This window comes from Rattus norvegicus, chromosome 6 (assembly GCF_021556685.1).
Source record: "Rattus norvegicus strain SHRSP/BbbUtx chromosome 6, alternate assembly SHRSP_T2T, whole genome shotgun sequence".
NCBI lineage: Eukaryota > Metazoa > Chordata > Mammalia > Rodentia > Muridae > Rattus > Rattus norvegicus.
In genome coordinates this window covers 32,145,578-32,164,295 of record NC_141539.1, presented here as the reverse complement: position 1 = coordinate 32,164,295, position 18,718 = coordinate 32,145,578, and the positions used below count along the sequence as shown (strand labels likewise).

At 50.2% G+C, this 18,718-nt stretch overlaps 1 protein-coding gene across 1 annotated transcript; it reads left to right on the top strand.

The window, feature by feature from the left end:
• Positions 1–169: 169 nt before the first annotated feature.
• On the top strand, positions 170–18,480 carry Cimip2c (ciliary microtubule inner protein 2C). The gene is made up of 4 exons (NM_001109275.1): positions 170–311; positions 14,711–14,981; positions 16,351–16,463; positions 18,261–18,480. The coding sequence occupies exons 1-4, from the start codon at positions 238–240 to the stop codon at positions 18,403–18,405; spliced, it is 603 nt and encodes a 200-aa protein (NP_001102745.1). The 5' UTR covers positions 170–237; the 3' UTR covers positions 18,406–18,480.
• Positions 18,481–18,718: the final 238 nt, after the last annotated feature.

Below are 18,718 nucleotides of genomic sequence, written 5' to 3'. Positions count from 1 at the left end.
ATGAACACCTAAGCTGGATGCCAGGGACACTTGGGGGAGCCACACAGTAACCTTGTGAGGATGGGGCGGCGTCTTCTCTGGGCTGTGAGACAGAGAAGGTCTAGGGAGCACACAGCAAAGAGGACTCACTGTCCCAGAACGAACTCGGGTTGCCAGGCATGTGGTTGCCGGGTGACCGGCCGGCTGTTTACCGCAGGACTGAGCCGAGCCACCGCGCCGGGGCTCGCAGCATCCACCATGGCCTTCCGTAGCGCGGGCACTTTAATGACCGAATTCAATGCCACCTTTGTGCCACCAGCCCTCATGCCCGGGTAAGCCGCCAGGCACCCTGACACACCTGAACTTGCGGGTCAGAACCCTCCCCCTCCTCTCTTCTGCACACACGTGCCCAAATGCCTAGGCTCCGCCCTCCGGGTCTGGGGATTTCAAGGAACCCCACCTGGCCAATGTTTCCTTCTTGGCTTTCATGGCCTTTCTGCTGTAACTGCAGACTGGCAGGCAGGTGGTGGAGCTGGAGAAGTGGATGGCTGAGAATTAGCCCACCTGCTGTGGATGGGGCCAGACTGAAGGAGAAAGAGAATATGAAAATGTGTGTGTTTGGAGCAAGCAGCCTCCTGGCTCACAGAGAAATAATGTGAGGAGGGGGCGGGGAGGGGAGTGCCTGGCTTTCCAGGAAGCTGACTGAAGGAGGGACTGACTGGGTGGGCATGCCTAGCAGAATCTGGCAGGGCAGTTATGTGACAGTTGGTAGTGTACACTATCCACCTGAGCTTTATACATACTTTCTTCTGCAAACTGAGCAGGCTGCAGGATGAAAGCCACCAGCAGCAACCAAACACAGTGTATTTTACATAAAACTCAGTTGTTTTCCTGCAGAAGAAGCAGGGCACAGAGGGGCTCTCATGTTACCATTGTTTTCACCATTGTTTTCGGGAACAGTGCATGTGGAATAGTTGCCCCCAGAGTTTGGGGCTCTGGCTAACATCTGGCCTGTCTCTGGATGGGACCCTTGGGACAAAACTAGTTTACAAAGCCTATTAGTTTCCCAAGGCCAGCCAGGCACGTTGGATCAGCTGTCCATTCACTCCTTCCTCACTTGGAAAAGATATTGAGTGCTCTTGGGGAGTGCGGCCGGTGTTACAGGATCCCCCCGGAAACAGATTTTCTTTACATTTTGAGACAGAGTCTCACTAAGTTACCTGGGCTGACCTTGAACTCAGGCTGTAAGCTAAACGGTCCTTGAACTTTTGATGTTCCTGCCTTGTCCTCCCAAGTGCTGGCATTAGAAGCTTAAGGCACCCAGCCTGGCTCTCATGTAAACACTTAAGATTTAGTTCAAACATCTTTGGGGCCAAGGCTAGCAGTGGTTTTCCCACATTCTAGCTGTCTGTCATGAGGTATGGCGTTATACATTGATCTTTTATTTTTTTTTTCTTACCTCTCTACAGCAGTGGGTCTCTACTTGTAGGTCTCAATCCCTTTGGGGAGGGTGAAAGGGGGTCACAGGGGTCACATGTCAGACACCCTGCATATCAGATATTTACATTATGATTCATAACAGTAGCAAAAATATAGTTAGGAGACAGCAACAAAATAATTGTATGGTGGGGGTCAGCACAACACAAGGAACTGTGCTATAGGCCTGCAACATTAGGAAGCTGAGAGCCACTGCTCCACTGGTTTTTATTGGAAGAACTTCTTCTGCCAAGCCCTGGTGTGCCAGCAGCCTTATCCCACAATTCCTTCACTCTAGAAGCTTTGGAGGCTGTAATTTCAGGGTAACCCCCACGGTGCCTCTCTAAACAGGCTGCTTGCTTGTTAGTCTACAGTTTCCTTGAGTGCTGCATCCTACCCATGATGCCTTTGGAAGCAGTAAAGGATGATAAAGGAGGCGTCCAGCCTGGCCTCTTCTGGGCAGAGCAGCTGAGCCATGTCTGTCAAGACTTTTCTGGGAGAGACATGCTTTCCTTAAAGGTCTCCATCAGCGAGGAATGAATCAGGACGTCTGGTGTCTCTCCCACCTCGGTGGCAATTCCTTAACTTAATGGAAGACTCCAGGATTCCCTACCTGACTTGGATAATTATTATTTTTTTCCTGTTCTTTTTCAAACATTAATCACAGATTTTAAGGAACAGCCAGTCTCTTCTGACACTTAAAACATCCCCTTTGTGGTTTCATCTACAGGCAGAGAACGTTTGGGTTGCTTGGGACCACACAGATTTCACGGCCAACCTCCCTGCAGTTTCAGATGTGGGTTTGGAGGTCACGGGGTCTATGCATGACCTCCTGCTGGTGACTGTTAGAGAGCTGGGCTAGAGCCAGGTCCCTGGTTCCCAGAAGTAACACCATGATCCTCCCCACCAAGCATGTGCCAGGTCCTCCCTGTGCTACGTCCCTTACGAGTCCTCTGTAGAACGGTTTCCATAGGCTCAGTGGGTAAGGGAACTTGACGATCTGAGTTCAATACCTGGCACCCACACGGTGAAAGGAACAGATAATCCACTCCGGAAAGTTGTCCTCTGACCTCCATACACACGCAGCACCATCCCCTAAAAATAAATAAATAAATAAAAAGGTCTTCATAGCAACCAAGAGGAGGATCGAGCATCTTGCCCAGGGCTACTCAACAAGACCTCTCGGCTTTAACATTCTTCTCTATCCCAATATCTACGCTGAGTCCTGGTGGAGCACAGCACAGGTACCCCTTACTCTGCAGGGCATGGGGAGAGAGACAGACACCGGAGCCAGCCTGCCTGGGTTTGAGTTCTGGTCCTGTCGTTGCTTTTCTGTTGACAAGCTCTACTTAGATATCAAGTAAATGAAGATAATGGCGTGCAGGTTAAAAGGAAAGGAAATCATCCAATGTGTGCAAATCCCTGTACTTAGTAACTGTTATCTGTTATCGGTAGTTAGGCCACTACTGTGTTCAAAGCCTGAAGCTCTGGGGGGCTGGGGGAGGGGAAGCACCAGATGAGAATGATGATGGTGGTGGTGGTGGTGGTGGTGATGGTGGTGGTGGTGGTGATGGTGGTGGTGGTGGTGATGGTGGTGGTGGTGATGGTGGTGGTGGTGATGATGACGATGATGATGATGACAACGATGGTTAGTGGTGTTGATGGCGATGTTGATGATGATGACAATGTTCAGATAGCTATCAAGTTGGCTTGTTTTGTTTCTTGCTGTTCCTAAGTGGCACATTGTTCAGGAACCTTTTGTAGATAATATCTTTATGTACCTGGCCCACTATCTGACTACACCTTGTCACACTTACCGGACAAAGAACTCTTGAGTTCAAGGCCCTGGAACCGTAAGCCTTTTGGAGGTATAAGACCTGTCCCTGTCAGAGTCTGCCGCCTGCCTGCAGATCAGCACAGGTGGGTGGCACCTTCCCTGGGTCTCTCCCTCCACCCACGCGTTTTGTGTGTTCACTCGTGCCACTTCCGAAGCTCACTCTAGAGGACTTGCCGTGTTTACCCCGGTCTGTGACAGAAACCCTCCTGGTTATTAAGATGTCAATGAACCTTGGAAAGCACATGGCGGGTGGCACACCGTGACACAGGAGGGGGTCTTCCAGCAAGTTCAGTCATCCAAGTTCCACCACAGTCTGAAATTAAGAATGGAAACTTCCAGAGCTAAATAATTCATAAGCTTTAAATAACGTTAATTATGGTGTGTTGCAATTGTCCATTATACCACTAGTTATTGTTAGTCTTTCGCACACAGTTTACGTTAGACTTCATCATCAGCTCGTAGGTACAGGAAGAAAGTGAATAGCAAGAGTCAAATACTCTTGGCAAATAAATCCTCCGTGAAAAGAGAGTGCTCTGTCTGCATCCTTCCTGTAAAATCTAACAGATAGAAATGAGAAAGTACAGACCATATGATCAGGGGTAATGGCTTCTGCACACTTATTTACTTAGTTTTTCATACCATTCGTTTAAGTGCAAGTTTAAGTAACTCCATTTTTTATACTAGCTATCTATTCATTTATCTTTTAATACTAGCTTTTTAAATAACAGTCGTTTTGGAAATTTTAGCAACCATTCTTCCGAGGCCACCTGAGCAGCGACCCATTCCCTGCACCTGCCAGCTCTCTGGGGCCTGTGGCTTCTTGAGCCAGGTGCAGGAGATGGGAAAGAGTTGACATGATGGGGTTGGGCAGAGCTTGGGAGATGCTGCCTCCGAGGTGGGCCACTCCGCCATGGAGTATAAAGCAAGGGCTGTTTCAGCTGGATGTGGGTGTCACTGTCAGATCCTCTGAGAGCTTTAGTGTGTGTTTTTCCTTGGACTATGCAGAGAGGTTCTGACGCCATTGATCAGACTAAGCACAAGGATGAGGTTTTTCCCAACCCTCCCAGGTGATTCCAGTGTGGAGGACTTCAGTGAAGGGGCAGGCGACAGTCTAAGCATTTTTAGAAAGGCATCTCCTGGTGTGGGACCTTCCTGTTGGTGTGTACCCTTGCCCTGTGTGTGACAGCTCCAGCCTCAGGGTTGCAGACTGCAGGATCTGACTGAGGCTCACAGGCAGCCATCTTCTGTCAGTCTCATCCCAGCTGCAGGTTGCAGGAACAGGTGGCACCCCAGCTGCAGGAACAGGTGGCACTCCAGCTGCAGGAGCAGGGGGCACAGGGCATTCAAGCACCAGACTGTAAGTCCCCACTTCCTTCCTGCTGTAGATTCTGCCCCTTCAGGAAGTCCCACCTCAATGCTGGCCTCCTAGGTTCTATTGTGAGTGTCCTCTGGCAAGTCATCTACCTTAGTTCCGGGGTGGTCCTTTACTTCTCTCACCACCTCTGCCCCAAGGCTATTTCCTCCTCCTCCTCCTCCACCTCCTCCTTTTCCTCCTCCTCCACCTCCTCCTCCTCCTCCTCCACCTCCTCCACCTCCTCCTCCTCCTCTTCCTCCTCTTCCTCCTCTTCCTTCTCCTCCTCCTCCATCTCCTCCTCCTCCACCTCCTCCTCCTCCACCTCCTCCTCCTCCTCTTCTTCCTCCTCCTCCTCTACCTCCTCCTCCTCCTCCTCCTCCTCTTCCACCTCCTCCTCTTCTACCTCCTCCTCCTCCTCCTCTTCCACCTCCTCCTCCTCCTCCTCTTCTACCTCCTCCTCCTCCTCCTCCTCCTCTTCCTCCTCCTCTTCCCTAGGCTGTTCAGAGAGCTGGGGTGGTTCTTAATTGGCAGATAACTCTCACACAAGGCAGGGCATTACCTGGGCTTTGTATCTGAGGTTCTCCTTTTCTAGGGAAAAGATGGGCTCTTCAAAAAACAAACAAACAAACAAACAAACAAAAAAACGAGCCTCTGAAGGCCAATTTGACCCAATAAATATTTACACATCACCTACTGAGCAGGAATGGCAGGAGCACAAACAAGTATAGAGAAAATATTCCAAGGGTTCAGACCACTCCAAATACAATAGAATGTGCACAGGTTAGTCACCCTGAGCATGAGCCTAGGTGAGCATGGCCTAGGGGTAAATCACTAGAGGCTCCACAGGAGTGAAGGTACTTGGGTTGGGAATGCAGCTAAACGATAAGCGCAGGAGCCTAGCAGACATGGGGCCCTGCTTTCAATTCATAGCGTTGTTTAAGAAAAGGAGTACACTTGGCATCCCCTGGAATGGTATTCTGTACACAGGTTCACAGCCAGGAACTCGACCCCCAGAAGCTGGCCTGCTTTGTTCTTAATGCCACAGGCAGTGGGGAGCCTCACAGTTCTGCCAGGGTGTGGGAAGGGGCGGGAGGACGCCATCAATATTGTCCTCAGTGGAAGGTATAGAAGAGGAGGCTGCAAAGGAACTGGGAACACATGGAACATAGCAAGTTAATTAGTTAATAAGGCTGCTCGAGGGATTCCTGATGCTCATGGTAATTAATTTTAATGTCAGCTATGGGGCCAGCCAGCGCTCTTAAGAGGCAGGAATAGGATTGCTACCAGCACACAGTGATCCACAGTGGGCCTTAGAATCCATCTGTGGTCTTGGCCCAAGAGCTCTGCTCAGCATCTCCTGGCTTGTGACGGGTAGATGGAGAAACACACGGCTCTTGATGAAAGACAGGGACAGAAGGACTCGGTAGGAGATGAGCGTGTGCTATTGTCCGATGCCCTGTTATAAAACCTGCCATTCCCTTCGGTCACACAGGGCAACAGAAGGCTCTATTGTGGAGCTCTGTGGGGTCTGTGAAGGCCCACACACCCAGGGACACACGCCTGGCTTCTTGATGTGTCCCCTGAGTGCTAAATAATGAGATCGAGTGCACACGAATACACCTGGCAGAGATGAGAATTCAGAAGGGGAGCCAGGCAGAGCTGAGGAGAGTTGTGGAGGTGGGGGCCTCTATTCTATTGAGACGGAAATATCTTGGCATTCAGAGGGGGCGGGAAGGCAGGGAGCACAGAAAGAGCATGCAGGGAGCTTGGGGGTGTCAAGAGAAGAGTCAGAGGAATAAGTCTCATTTCCGTGTTCTTTTCTTCTGAAAAGCCCAACGCCCTGTGGGTGGAATGCTTCATGGGCTCCGAACCTCCGAACCTCCGAACTTCTCTTAAGTGATAAGACACTGACCAGAACCAGCTTGGGGAGGAAAAGGTTCATTTGCCTTACAGGTCCAATCGTAGTCCATCACTGAGGGAAGCCAAGGCGGGGACTCACGCAGGGACAGGAGCCTGGAGGCAGGACCAAAGCAAAGACCACAGAGAAACTGGGCTTACTGGCTTGCTCCCATCGCTTGCTCAGCTCCCTTTCTTCTATTACTTATTAAGAAAATCCCCCCACATGCAGTCTGATGGAGGCATTCTTTCAGTTGAAGCTCCCTCTTCCCAGATGATTAGCCGTGACAAGTTAACAAACACAAAACATCCACATCAGATACAGGGTGAGGTTAGGGGCCAACTCAGAGTGCTGGCTCCTCCCAAGGGAGTGGAAGGCAAATGCCCTGGTGGGCAGAAGGTCAGCCCTGCAGACAGAGGAAGTGGTGTGCACCTCTGCTAGGCCTGGGTGTCTAGAGGGCAGTAGGTAATGGTGTCAAGGTTGCTCTGACCTGGACACAGGCTACTGCAAGGGTGTGGGGGGTGTGCATGGGATGAGACTGGGGGAGGGGAGAGAGGTGGGGACAGGACTTGGCTGAAGAGAGACTCTAGGAGACTTGAGATGGTCTTGGTGTGAGCATAGTTGTGGTAGAAAGAAAGATTTGGGGAGTGCATGAACAGGATCCAGGTGCAGGTGATAGAGAAGAAACAGCAGACTGCTGTTTTCTGGATGGGGGTGGTGTTAGCCAGGGCAGAATTATAACACCGGGCAGAAGAAACAGGCAGGTTCTCTGTGTGGAAAGTGGAGCAAGAACATCATGGACAGAGTAGTTAGGGTTGGAGATGGAGCCAGGCATCATCAGGGCATGAGAGATGGAAGTCTTTCACAGTGAAGTTTCCCCAAAGGAGTCAATCTTTGAAAAGAGAACCATGGGTAATACCAAGATAAGTCATGACTAGGGCTGACCCTCCACCAGACCTTTCCAATCTCCTGATTTGTGGCTCTCCTAAAGCCAAGCCCTTCTCCCAACTCCCAAAGGAAACTCTTCCACAGAGCTCGGCCAGTACACCCACAGAATGGGCCTTCCTCCTTGGCCTTTCATGAAAACCCTGACCATGATCCAACTTGAGTTAGAGCTGATATTTGTTAGTTACCAACCCGGCCCAGCAGACAGGACACAACCTCATGACACCATGACTTCTGCTTGAGAGTTGGAGTTTATGGTCCCCATAGCCTAGCATTGTGCCGCCATACAGTGGCTTCACAGTAAAGTGACTTTTAACCTCCCTCTGTCTCTCCTTCTCTGTCTCTCTCTTAGATGCATATACAAAGGAAAAAAAAAAAAGCAGTGAGTCTTCCCAGAGCCAACACCCAAAGTTACCATTTGGTGAAACGCACCTTAGGTCTAAAAATAGGGCCAGAAAAAGGACAGACATGAAATCTTATAAAAGCAATTATATTAAAAAAAAATACAATCAGACCCTATTTACTATTTCAAAATGAAAGTGTGAAATTTAATCTCACTAGAATGTAAGAGAAGGGAACTGAAATAAAAGACTTGGCAGACTTTAGATAAATGTCATCTCTTCATAAAAAGATATTAATCCCTCAGAATAAAAAGATATTAATCCTTCAGAGATCCCTGGGTGTGGGGGCAGGGCAGGGAGAAAGCTCCCAAGGAAGGCTGAGAGAGTCACTTTGCCACGTGCTCTCGGTGGCATCTGCGTCTTCCATGTCATGGGTTGACTGCTGGGAGACATTCTTAGTGCGCCCCCCACCTCCCCTCCACCCACCTGTCCATTTTTCGTTGCTCGAGTTATTTTTGCCTTGACAGGTTTTATAACATTCACTTCTGCTCTGCAAGCAGCGCTCACCTGGCTGCTATTCCTAGTCGTGTTCTTAAGTAGGTTGGAAGAGCAGCAGCCCTCGCTCTCACAGACGCTCTCCCTGACTGAATCCCGTTTCCCCTTTGAACCGCCCTGTGGTTGGCAGGGTTTTGTCATTGAACACTCCTTTTAGGGAGAGCCCGGTGAGTATTTTCTACATCTTCAGGCAGGGGAAGGAGCGGCTGGCCACTTGGCTGAGGTGATAGTCTCAGGTCACGCTCCTGTAGAGGGTGCCCTACCTTCTTCCTCCTTTCCTCCCTCCCTTCATTCATTCTGGTAGTGGTGTGGAGTCTTGTTAGGGTTTCTCCTGCTATGAAGACACCCAATAGCCACAACTCTTATAAAGAAAACATTTGTTGGGGGCTGGTTTATAGTTCAGAGGTCCCGCCCATTGTTATCACGTCAGGAAGCATGGTGGGCATCGTGCAGGCAGACATGGTGCTAAGCATCCTATATCTGGATGGTGGGCAGCAGGAAGAGTGTTAGGATAAAGCACTGGGGGTACCTTTGGTGGGCTGGGGCCAAGGTGTGCTGCTAAGATATCACACCACACAACAGATCTAAGGCAGGTTTATCATGGGTGGGGCAAAAGGCTGTCTTGGAATGGTGACATGAGGGGGGGCAGGAGACAGAGAAAGAAGGGAGACAGAGCTCTCTGGGATGGCTGGGACCCTTTAAAGATGGCTCATGTTCCTACGAAACTGGTAGGACAGTGGAAAAGTGCTGCCCCCGGGAAGGGCATACAAACTGAGTTGCTGAAAGGCAGCCTGGTTTAACTCAACTCACCTGATTTATAACAAAGAGGGTGAGCCACTGGGCCTGACTTGAGCTTCTGAAACCTCAAAGTCCACTCCCAGTGACACACTTCTTCCAACAAGGCCAATCCCCATGAGCCTATGGAAGCCATTTTCATTCCAACTCCCACATGTGATGTGGTGTGTGGAGGGGCGTTTAAATGTTTTTATTGCATTTATTTAATGTATCTGTATGTACATGCACACATATGTGGACACTGCTGCACATATGTGGGAGACCAGTGGGAGTGGTCCTTTCCCTCCTTTGTGTGGGTTCTGAGCATTAAACTCAGGGTGTTGGGCTTGGTGGTAAGTGCCTTTACTGAGCCATCTCACTGGCTCTCCACAGTACTTGTTGGGGTGGATTCTTGAACCCGGAGCTCTCCAGTGGGATGGACTTTGCAGTTTATTGAATCTGTATTTTGGGGAGGTTTCCCGTACAGCATGAAACTCTGTGTCTGCTTCTCAGAGTTGCTTCCTCCCTAACAGGGATTGCCATTGGCCCAAATGTAGCAGAGGGACTGTGTGAGCCAAAGACATCGGATGGCCCCAGATGGCCTTGATCAAAGCAGTAGAGGTTTAGGGAGCAGTGGTGGGATGGGGTGGGTGGCACTGAGAGACGACAGGAAAAGCAAGGGTTGAAGAGAGGAAGACGGAAGTTCGGGGGTCATTCCTTCGAGAGACAGAGACATGAAGGCAGAGGAAGGGTAGGATATGAGAGGCAGCATCTCCCCACACAGGGAAAACGTGAGGAGAGGAGGAGACACTGAAGATGGCAGGGAGGAAGCCAACTGTGTACATCATCCCTGCTGAAGACACACTGTCTGCTCATCTGAGAGAAACAGTGGAGACAGAAGGTGGACTACAGGTCAAGGAGGAGTAAGCCACGGTACAGAGGAGGAGCCTGTCTTCTGAGAGAGACCAAAGTGGCCACCCATGCTCCCAGAAGAGGCCAACAAAGACTCCTGAGCTCTCAATCTCTACATCAGAGGGGACATGGCGGTCAGCGGGAAGTCCAGGAGAACCCAGAAGAAAGAGCTCTGAAGCGGATGGAGAAGTATCAAGATCCCATGAAGTTAAAGGACAGAGTGAAGGAGCTAGGGAGAGACCTGTGAGGCCAGTGATGGGGTCTCGTGGCCTGGCCTCCTCTGTGGCTACTTTACTTCCTGCTCTGACCCAGGCGGCATTCTTGCTATCAGATCCCAAGCCCACTGGCGGGAGGGACGAGACCAGGAGCCAGAGGGACGAGACTGATATTTTCACCACAATGGAAATCAACCAGTAGCTCTGTCTGTTACTCAACAAGGTTTTCTTGCCTTTTCCCCCCTGAAGCCACAGAGAAGGAAATAATTTATTACTACCTAATTCTAGGCCTGTGCCTGTTGGTAAGGAGGCCTCTGGAGACACAGAACCCTTGGGACAAGATGGGTGTCTGGAATGTAGGAACAGACAAGCCATAGTTCCTTGTACCATCAGGGTTTCTCTGGGATTGACCTGGCGTGTGGTAGGACATCAATTCTCATGGAGGGTGGTTGTCTTAAGGCATATATACAGGAGTCCCTGGAACTCGGTCACCGACCCTCTGGTGTTTGTCAACCTACGGTCCACTGCGCCCATCACCATGGCTGCTGGTGCACTATCTGCTCATCTTTTTATCTGTTTAATGAACAATTTATTTTCTCCTCACACACAACATACCAGACCACTTATGGAGAACCAGCGGCTCAGATAAGTAAAACCCAGCCCCATTCTGCATCTGAGAAGCTCGCCATCTGGTGGAAGGCTTGGAGAGTTGTAGCGTTCTGAACAGCACAGAAAGAGATGCAGGTGATGGAGGGAATATTAGGGTACAAAGGCAACAGATAGAGCTGGGCGGGGAGAGGGAGGCCCTCAGGCATGGTATCTGACAAGTCTAAGGGACCATTAACACTCGGAGGCAGAGCGTGGTAACATGCATTTGGCACTGAGGAGGTAGAGGCAGGCAGAGCTCTGAATTTGAGGCCAGCTTGATCTATATAGTAAGTTCCAATCCAGCCAGAGTTACACAATGAGATCTTTCTCAAAAGGAAATAGGAGAAGGACAGAGGGAGTGAAATGGACAGATTGACATCCTGATTGCAGGAGACACAGGGTAAGAACTCAGGAAAAGGAGGAGGCATAACAGAGAGAACCCAGAGAGGGAGGTGACATGTCACCTATAGAATGGCAGTGGCTCCATAGGCCTGGGATGTCAGGTGGCCTTGCAGCACTCTGTACTTGAAGATTCTGAGGCTAGATTATGGTGAAGGCCTGTGAATCAGAACAGACCCCCCACGGAGCCCCAACCTTTAAAAGACTGTGAAAGGGAACGAAAGAAAGCTTAAGCGGTAAAGGAGTCCATCAACAACGGAAAGCTGATGCACATGTAATTGAACAAAGGGCAGCAAGCTCCAGGGCTGTAAGTCAAAGTCGACAGCTTCACAGTTCTGGTTTTATCACAACAAAGGTTGTGACCTTTCCCTCTGCAGCTAGGGAAAGCCACTGAGGCCAGGTGTGTGTCAGGGGTGTCCCTGCATGGAAGTCCAGAGAGACCATTGTGTGAAGCCATGAAATATAGCCTGGATTCTTTTGGAGACCTCAAGATGTTAGAGATGCCAGAGCTTTGGGGTACTTACCAAGGATAGCTGCTCACAGGGAGTAGAACCATCCCAAGAGAGAAATGTGTGCTGCCATCAACAAAGCTGGAAGGACTTGGAATCTGAAGAGAGCTTTTACATCAAACACAGAGATGCAGAATTTAGAGTTTGTCCTGCTGGTTTTAGGTCTTGCTTCAATCCAGGATTTCCTCACTATGTTCCCTTTCCTCCTGTTTGGAGTGGTAATGTGTATTCTGTGCCATTGTATGTTGAAAGTGTGTGATCTGCTTTTTGCTTTTGCTTTTATAGAGATTATCATTAAGGGATCGTTTTAGTCTCAGTCTCGGGGACTTGAGCTTTGTGCTTTTAAACATTGTTGAGACTGAAAGATTATGCAGACTTTTGGACTAGATTTATTTTGTGTTGTGGTATGGCTGCAGGTCTATGGTAGACACAGTAGACAGTGTGGTAGCTTGAGTAAGAATGGCTTCCAAGGGGGTTGGGGATTTAGCTCAGTGGTAGAGCGCTTGCCTAGCAAGCACAAGGCCCTGGGTTCAGTCCCCAGCCCCTGAAAAAAAGAAAAGAAAAGAAAAGAAAAAAAAAAAGAATGGCTTCCAAAGGCTCATAGGTTTGACTGCTTAGTCACCAGGAGTGAAACTGTTTAAAAGGATTAGAAGGATTAGGAGGTGTGGCCTTATTGGAGTGGGTGTGAGGAAGTGTGTCACTGGAGCTGGTTTTAAAAGCCCACACCAGGCCAACTGTTTCTTCTTCTGTCTACAGATCAGTATATAGCTCTCTGTGCCATGCCATGCTCCCTGCCATGATGACAATGGGCTAATCTTCTGAAACTCTAAGCAAGCCCCCAATTAAATGCTCCCTTTTATAAGAGGTGCCTTGGCCATGGTGTCTCTTCACAGCTTTAGGACAGTGAGTTACTAAGACAGAGGTGGGCTGAGGGTCTGAGTTCAGTTGCCTAGCATCCACATAAAGTTAAAAACCCAAGTACGGCAGGGCGCACCAGTAATTTGAGCACCAGGAGTCCAGAGGATCCATGGCGCTCACTAGACAGCAAATCTAACCATGTAAGCTCCAGATTCAGTGAGAGAACCCTGTCTCAAAAAGTCAGGTGGAGAGCAATGGTAGAGCCCAAGAGCCACCTCTGGCCTCCACACATGCCTGCATTCTGCCTGCCTGCCTGCCTGCCTGCCTGCCTGCCTGCCTGCCTGTCTGTCTGTCTGTCTGTCTGTCTGTCTACCTCTCTTCTTTTCCTCCATCTCTTGGTCTCTGTTTCCCTGTCTCCTCTGTGTCCTCTCTCTCTCTCTCTTTCTCTCTCTCTCTTTCTCTCTCTCTCTCTCTCTCTCTCTCTCTCTCTCTCTCTCTCCCTCTCCCTCCCTCTCCCTCTCCCTCTCCCTCTCCCTCCCCCCCCTCTCTCCCTCTCTCTCTGGGAAAGAATGGAGAAGGATGAAGAGATTCAAATGAATGGTCAGGGAAGTGGATACAAGTACAGAATATTCAAAAGTGACATCTCCAGGGTGGAGGGGAGAAGTCCTCTGTGCTAACAGCCAGGAGGAGAAATCAGATGTTGGAAGGCGAGGAGTGGAGAGGAAGAGTGCCTATGTTGGCTGGAAAGATTTGGTTTGTGTCTGAAACTGCTGGGTATCCTTCCTCTGTTAGCCTCGTGTAGCCAAGGCTCTCCCATCTCAGAAGGGCCATGGAGACTTTGCTTTCACATCTTATGTCCCTCTTGCTGAGCCTCCTTGGCATCTAAAGAGTTGTTCAAGGGCATTTAACATCCCAGACCCATGGTCAAGGCCCCTGTGTGATGTGAATAAGCACCTTGTGAGGCCATGGGAATGTCAACCAGAAAACTACACTTATCTCGAGAAGGAGTGGGAGGGATCTCAGAGGAGTTGGAAGGGAAGGAATAGAACTGATGTAAATTCAGTACTCCTGTATGAAATTTCAAAAAGAATTTTTAATTAAAAAAAAGCAAAACCCTTTGCCACCAACAGCATAATTCTCACCTCAAAGGAGAGGAAGAGCGTTTATTGTAGAGGCAAATATGAGTGTCTATGGGCCTGGAATGCAGAGTTAAACTACCCCAAATTCTCTGTTCCAACGTGGTAACTGTTGGATGAAGTTTTTATAGTAACAGAGCAAAGTCATAAATCAAGACACTTTAAAAATACATTGGGGGAACATTGAGTAGGTGCTCGAAGCAAAGTTTCCTCTGTTAAAGGCTCCATAAGCTATCTGACAGTGTTCTTACTTAGCCTTTTGGTTAGTAGAAAACAGGGTTTCAAGTTAATGTATTCAAAAGGGTTTTACCTATTAGTCACTGGATATTAGGTCAGACACAGAGTTGAGCAAGATATAGCTGTTTAGGGGGATACAGATAGCCTAAGACGGGATGCAATTAGGCTCAGGACCTGCAACGTTCAGTCACTGCCTTGGCCTTGAAAACAGTTTAGTTGGAAGTGCAGTTTCTTTAGGGAACTTTCATCTGCAGGAACTTTCATCTGGATCTGTGCTGCAGAAAACCAAGCATTCACAGAGTTTTACCACTAAACTCCACCAGCTTCTCCCATTCTCTCTTTCTCTGGCAATGAGATGACCACAGAGGACAGAGCACCAGAATCTTCTGGCCGGCCCCTGAGGAGCTAGACGACCCACATAGCTCTGATGGTCCCGTAGGCTCACTCAGGTTCACAGGGGCCCAGAGGCCTGTTCGAGTGACCTTTCCCCAAAGACCTAAGCATCCTGGTGCTCTTTAAGGACTCTTTCTCAGCCAGAGGGACATGGGGACCCTCAGTCGTCAGAGGCCTGCCTGGGAACTAGCCATGGATGTCATGAAGTTGTGTCTTCCTCTACCCCCTCCCCGCTGTCCCTGCAGATATAAAGGCCATGTCCCCGGTGTGGCTTCCTCCTTTGGCTCTTCTTACGGTAACACCACCTTCAAGTACTTCCAAGACCTCCGCAGAACAGGCTTGGAGAAGAGCTACGCGCTCCTCAGTGGAGGTCGCTTTCCCACCATCTTCTCCCCTAACTCCCCACTGGTGCTGACTGATCAATCACAGAACTGGGATCTTTGGCTCCACCAGCCCACCTACAGCCGATTCAACCTGGACAACGGACGAATCACTGAGCTCAATCACTTTTACAAGGTGAGCCGCCTGCCTGGTCGCCTGCCTGGTCCCAGCCTGGGAAGCCCTGTGTGGCCAGAGAAGGGGGTTGTTTTTCCAGAGTTTCAGGGGCCAGGGGAGACTTCGTATGCAGGGATTTCCACAGCTCTGTCTTGCTCACTCACAGACAGTGTAGCTGGGAAACCTTCAGAGATGGCCCCTACCCACCTCCTTCTGCTCCCCAATGTCTTTTGACGCCATAGCTCTGTGGTGGAGATTTTATTTCTCTGATAAAACAACCACAACCAAAATCAACTTGGGGCAGAAAGGATTTCTTCGGCGTACACTTCTACATCACGGTCCACCACAAAAGGAAGTTGGGACAGGAGCTTAAGACAGGAACTTAGAGGCTGGAACTGGATCAGAGGCTGTGGGGAAACACTGCTTGCTCCCCACAGCTGCTCAGTCTTTTTACAACATCCAGGACCACCTACCAAACATGGTAGCATCCACATCAATCCAGGCCCTCCCACATCAATCAGCAACCAAGAAAATGCCCCACAGGTTTGCCTACAAGCCAGTCTGGGGGAGACATTTTCTCAACAGAGGTTCCCTTTTCCCAAATGACTCTAGCATGATTCAAGCTGACATAAAACTAGCCAGCACAGGAAGGATACTCGCTTACCTCTTACATGAAGAAAAGGCCAAAAACAAACCCCAGGAGAAACCATACGCAAAGGCACCGCTGAAGTTCCCTTGTTCCCAGTATCCCTGTAAGAGTGTGCCCCACTGTACACGACTGTACATGATGGAAAGATGAAGATGGGGGGACCCAGTCACACACACACCCCAGTGTTTTTGCTTCTCTGAGTTAGCATGCGCATGCCTACCCACTGTCTCCTTGTGGGAATGAGGGGTCAGCCCACCCTTCACTGGCTATGCCCCTGGAGGACACAGCCACTGCCTGGTGTCAGTGCAGGGGACTTGTCCTGAGTGAGGGAAGTTCCCCCAGGGCAGGATGAGTAGATGGTCTCAGGCTCTGGGAAGCCATGGGGCCATATCCGTGTGTGTGTGTCAGGCTTTCTCCCCACGTTGGCTCACTGCTCCAGGAGTGAGGGAGAAACAGAGCTTAGAGCATGCTCGTGTGCACATGTGTGTGCATAAGCATGCTTGCATGGACAGCGTCTAGGCATGCAGATTTTAAGCTGGGATTTCAGACCTCATAGCAGCTTGGTCTCAGTTTACTCTCTGTAGCAAAACCGCTGTGTGATGCCAATATCCCTGATAGACGGAGGAACGGACTCTAACCAGGAACACTGGGGTGGGATGGGGATGCTCCACCCCTTGCCAGCCGTATCTGGGAACAGGTGGCACAGCAACAACCCACTGTGTGTTCTTTGCTGAGCTATAGACAGTCCAGCATCAGCGGAAGTACTACCAAGACAAGACTGGCACTGTGCCCCGTGTTCCTTACTTTGTACTGCCTGTGAAGGAGCCAGACCGGTACCCTCTACCCACCGACCTGTGAGTGTCCCTCTCTTCCTCTCTGCCATCAACAAACACACACCCACAGGGCACCTCTTCTGCCAACCACCACCAGCCCTGGAGCCATGACCCTGAGAAACAGTTAACCTAGCCACTGGTGCCTGCCATTACAGAGGAGCCCAGGTCCAGCAGTTGGGGGCAGGGGGAGGGAAGACGCCAGAAACCCGCATGGGAGGATCAAGAAGTGTTTTCCTGACCGGATGCACACTCCATAGCCTTGACTTGTGGGAACCTGCCAGCTGCCTTCTCTGCAAAGACCCTTCTCAAAGCTGCACCAGCCCAAAGCTGGAGCCGCTGCTGCCCTCTGGTGGCTGAATAGGACACTACATGAACTAGGGATGGGTCATCAGCTTGCTACCCACACCTCTTCCCCTCCTAGGGAACCCAGCTTGGGATGTGCTGGGAACCTAATTCCGCACCAGGGACTTGGAAATATCTTAAAAGTCTAACTAGACAGGATAAAAAAGTAAGAAAACGCCTTACAGCCTAGCTCTGGCATCTGCTACAGGAGAGCCCCTCTGCTCACCCCAAGGAAAGACCGTCACTCCCTCCTGCCACCAAAGCACAGGTTTCACAAGTTTATTTCCAGGGGTCTTATGACTGGGTAGGGAGGTGACCTGTGCCTAGCTAGAGACCAGCTCAAGCCTGTTCCTCTCCCTACTCTCGCAACCTACCTGTTTCTGTCTGGGAAGGGGGCAGACTTAAGAGATCAATGGACAGGTTTGGGTTTCTAACCTTTAACCCCTGCTTGCCTCAAGAGCCCCAGCCTCAGCATCCAGATGTAGGTACAGCAGCTGTTCCTCACAGTTTGATAGACTTTGCTGACATTGTCTCAGTGCCTCTCTGTAAGACACAGAAGACAGTAAGCCGAGTCCAGTGTGGACCTCAGAAGCTTGTGCTGGTTGCCTGCTGGATGGAGACCCTGTCTGGGAAGAGACCTATGTTTGTTGCAGTCAGCTCAGCCTTTGGGTTGACTGTCCCTCTATAAAAGCAGTTCTGAGCCAGTGGGTCCCTTGAACCTGAGCTTTTATTGGGGACAGGTCTCCTGGCATCTTACCGTATGGGCTCTTCTGGAATCTTCAGATCCTTGTATCTCTCTTTTCCAAATGACCCAGTAGTCTGCACTACTAACCATGCCATGCCTGACAGATAGTTAATCTTAAGTGGCTTGGAGGGTCAGTGATCAGCTCTGTATCCTGGGGAGTCTCTAGCCTTTTGGGATTACAACACCACCATCACCATCATTATCATCACCACCATCATCATCACCTCCCTTAGCTCACCCATCTTCATAATTAACAACCATCATCATCTCATCACCTTCACCATCATCATCACCACCTCATGCACCATCCAACACCACCACCATCTTTATCACAGCAGCAGCAACAGCAGCAGCAGCCAGCAGCATCTCCTGTAACGGCTGAGTTACTCCTTACCATGCACTAAGTGCCTTACATGCAGAGCTTCATTTACTCCTCAAAACAAAGCCAAGAGGACAACAGTAGCAGCAGTTCACTGTCACATGGGTTTGTCTCCAGCAGGAGAGAGGACCAGAATCTAAGTCACTTTTCTCCTGAGTCCTTGTTCAGTCAGCAGATGTCACACTGCTGATGGCTGCAGGGCCACAAAGCTATATTGGGTACATGAGGTTATGGCAAACATTCCTCCTCCTCCCCCTCCCCCTCCTCCTCACCCCCTCCCTCTCCCCTTCCCCCTTCCTCCCTTCCCCTCCTCCTGGGTGCACTGCCTTAGATGGCCCATCTTTACCCTCAGGCCTCCTCTGAGTGAGAAGAGTAAGTGGAACCTTTTAAGAGTATCCCCTGACTATGTGAGAACCTACCAGACCTTCCCATCAGGGAAGAGAGTTTCTGCTCAAGAGCGGCAAAGGCGGGACCTTTACTTCGAGTTCAGAGCCTGAAACCAGGTGACTGACATCAGGAAACCTTGGTCTGACCAGGCTGGCTTGCTTGTAATAAAATCTTCAGCCACAACCATCCCGTGTGCCTCTCGGTTGGATCCTGTCACCATGCATGAAGGTGCCCTGAGTGCCTGGGGAGAAGCTAACTAAGCCCGAGGGATTCGAACCAAGAAGCAGCACCCAGTCACTGTGGGCCACCCAGCTGCACCTAGGTCAAGGCAGGTGGGGCTGGTGGGGATGACAACGGTCAGGCTCAAAAGGCTACCCAGGCAGCTGGCCACTCGGGACGGAGTGGGCCACTCGGGGATGGAGA

Bases quoted from the DNA above. Each gene is read 5' to 3' on its own strand.
- Cimip2c (NM_001109275.1), top strand. From the start codon at position 238: ATGGCCTTCCGTAGCGCGGGCACTTTAATGACCGAATTCAATGCCACC. The intron at 312-14,710 runs GTAAGCCGCCAG...CTGTCCCTGCAG, and splicing joins CCACCAGCCCTCATGCCCGG to ATATAAAGGCCATGTCCCCG. The intron at 16,464-18,260 runs GTGAGTGTCCCT...CTTTACCCTCAG, and splicing joins TACCCTCTACCCACCGACCT to GCCTCCTCTGAGTGAGAAGA.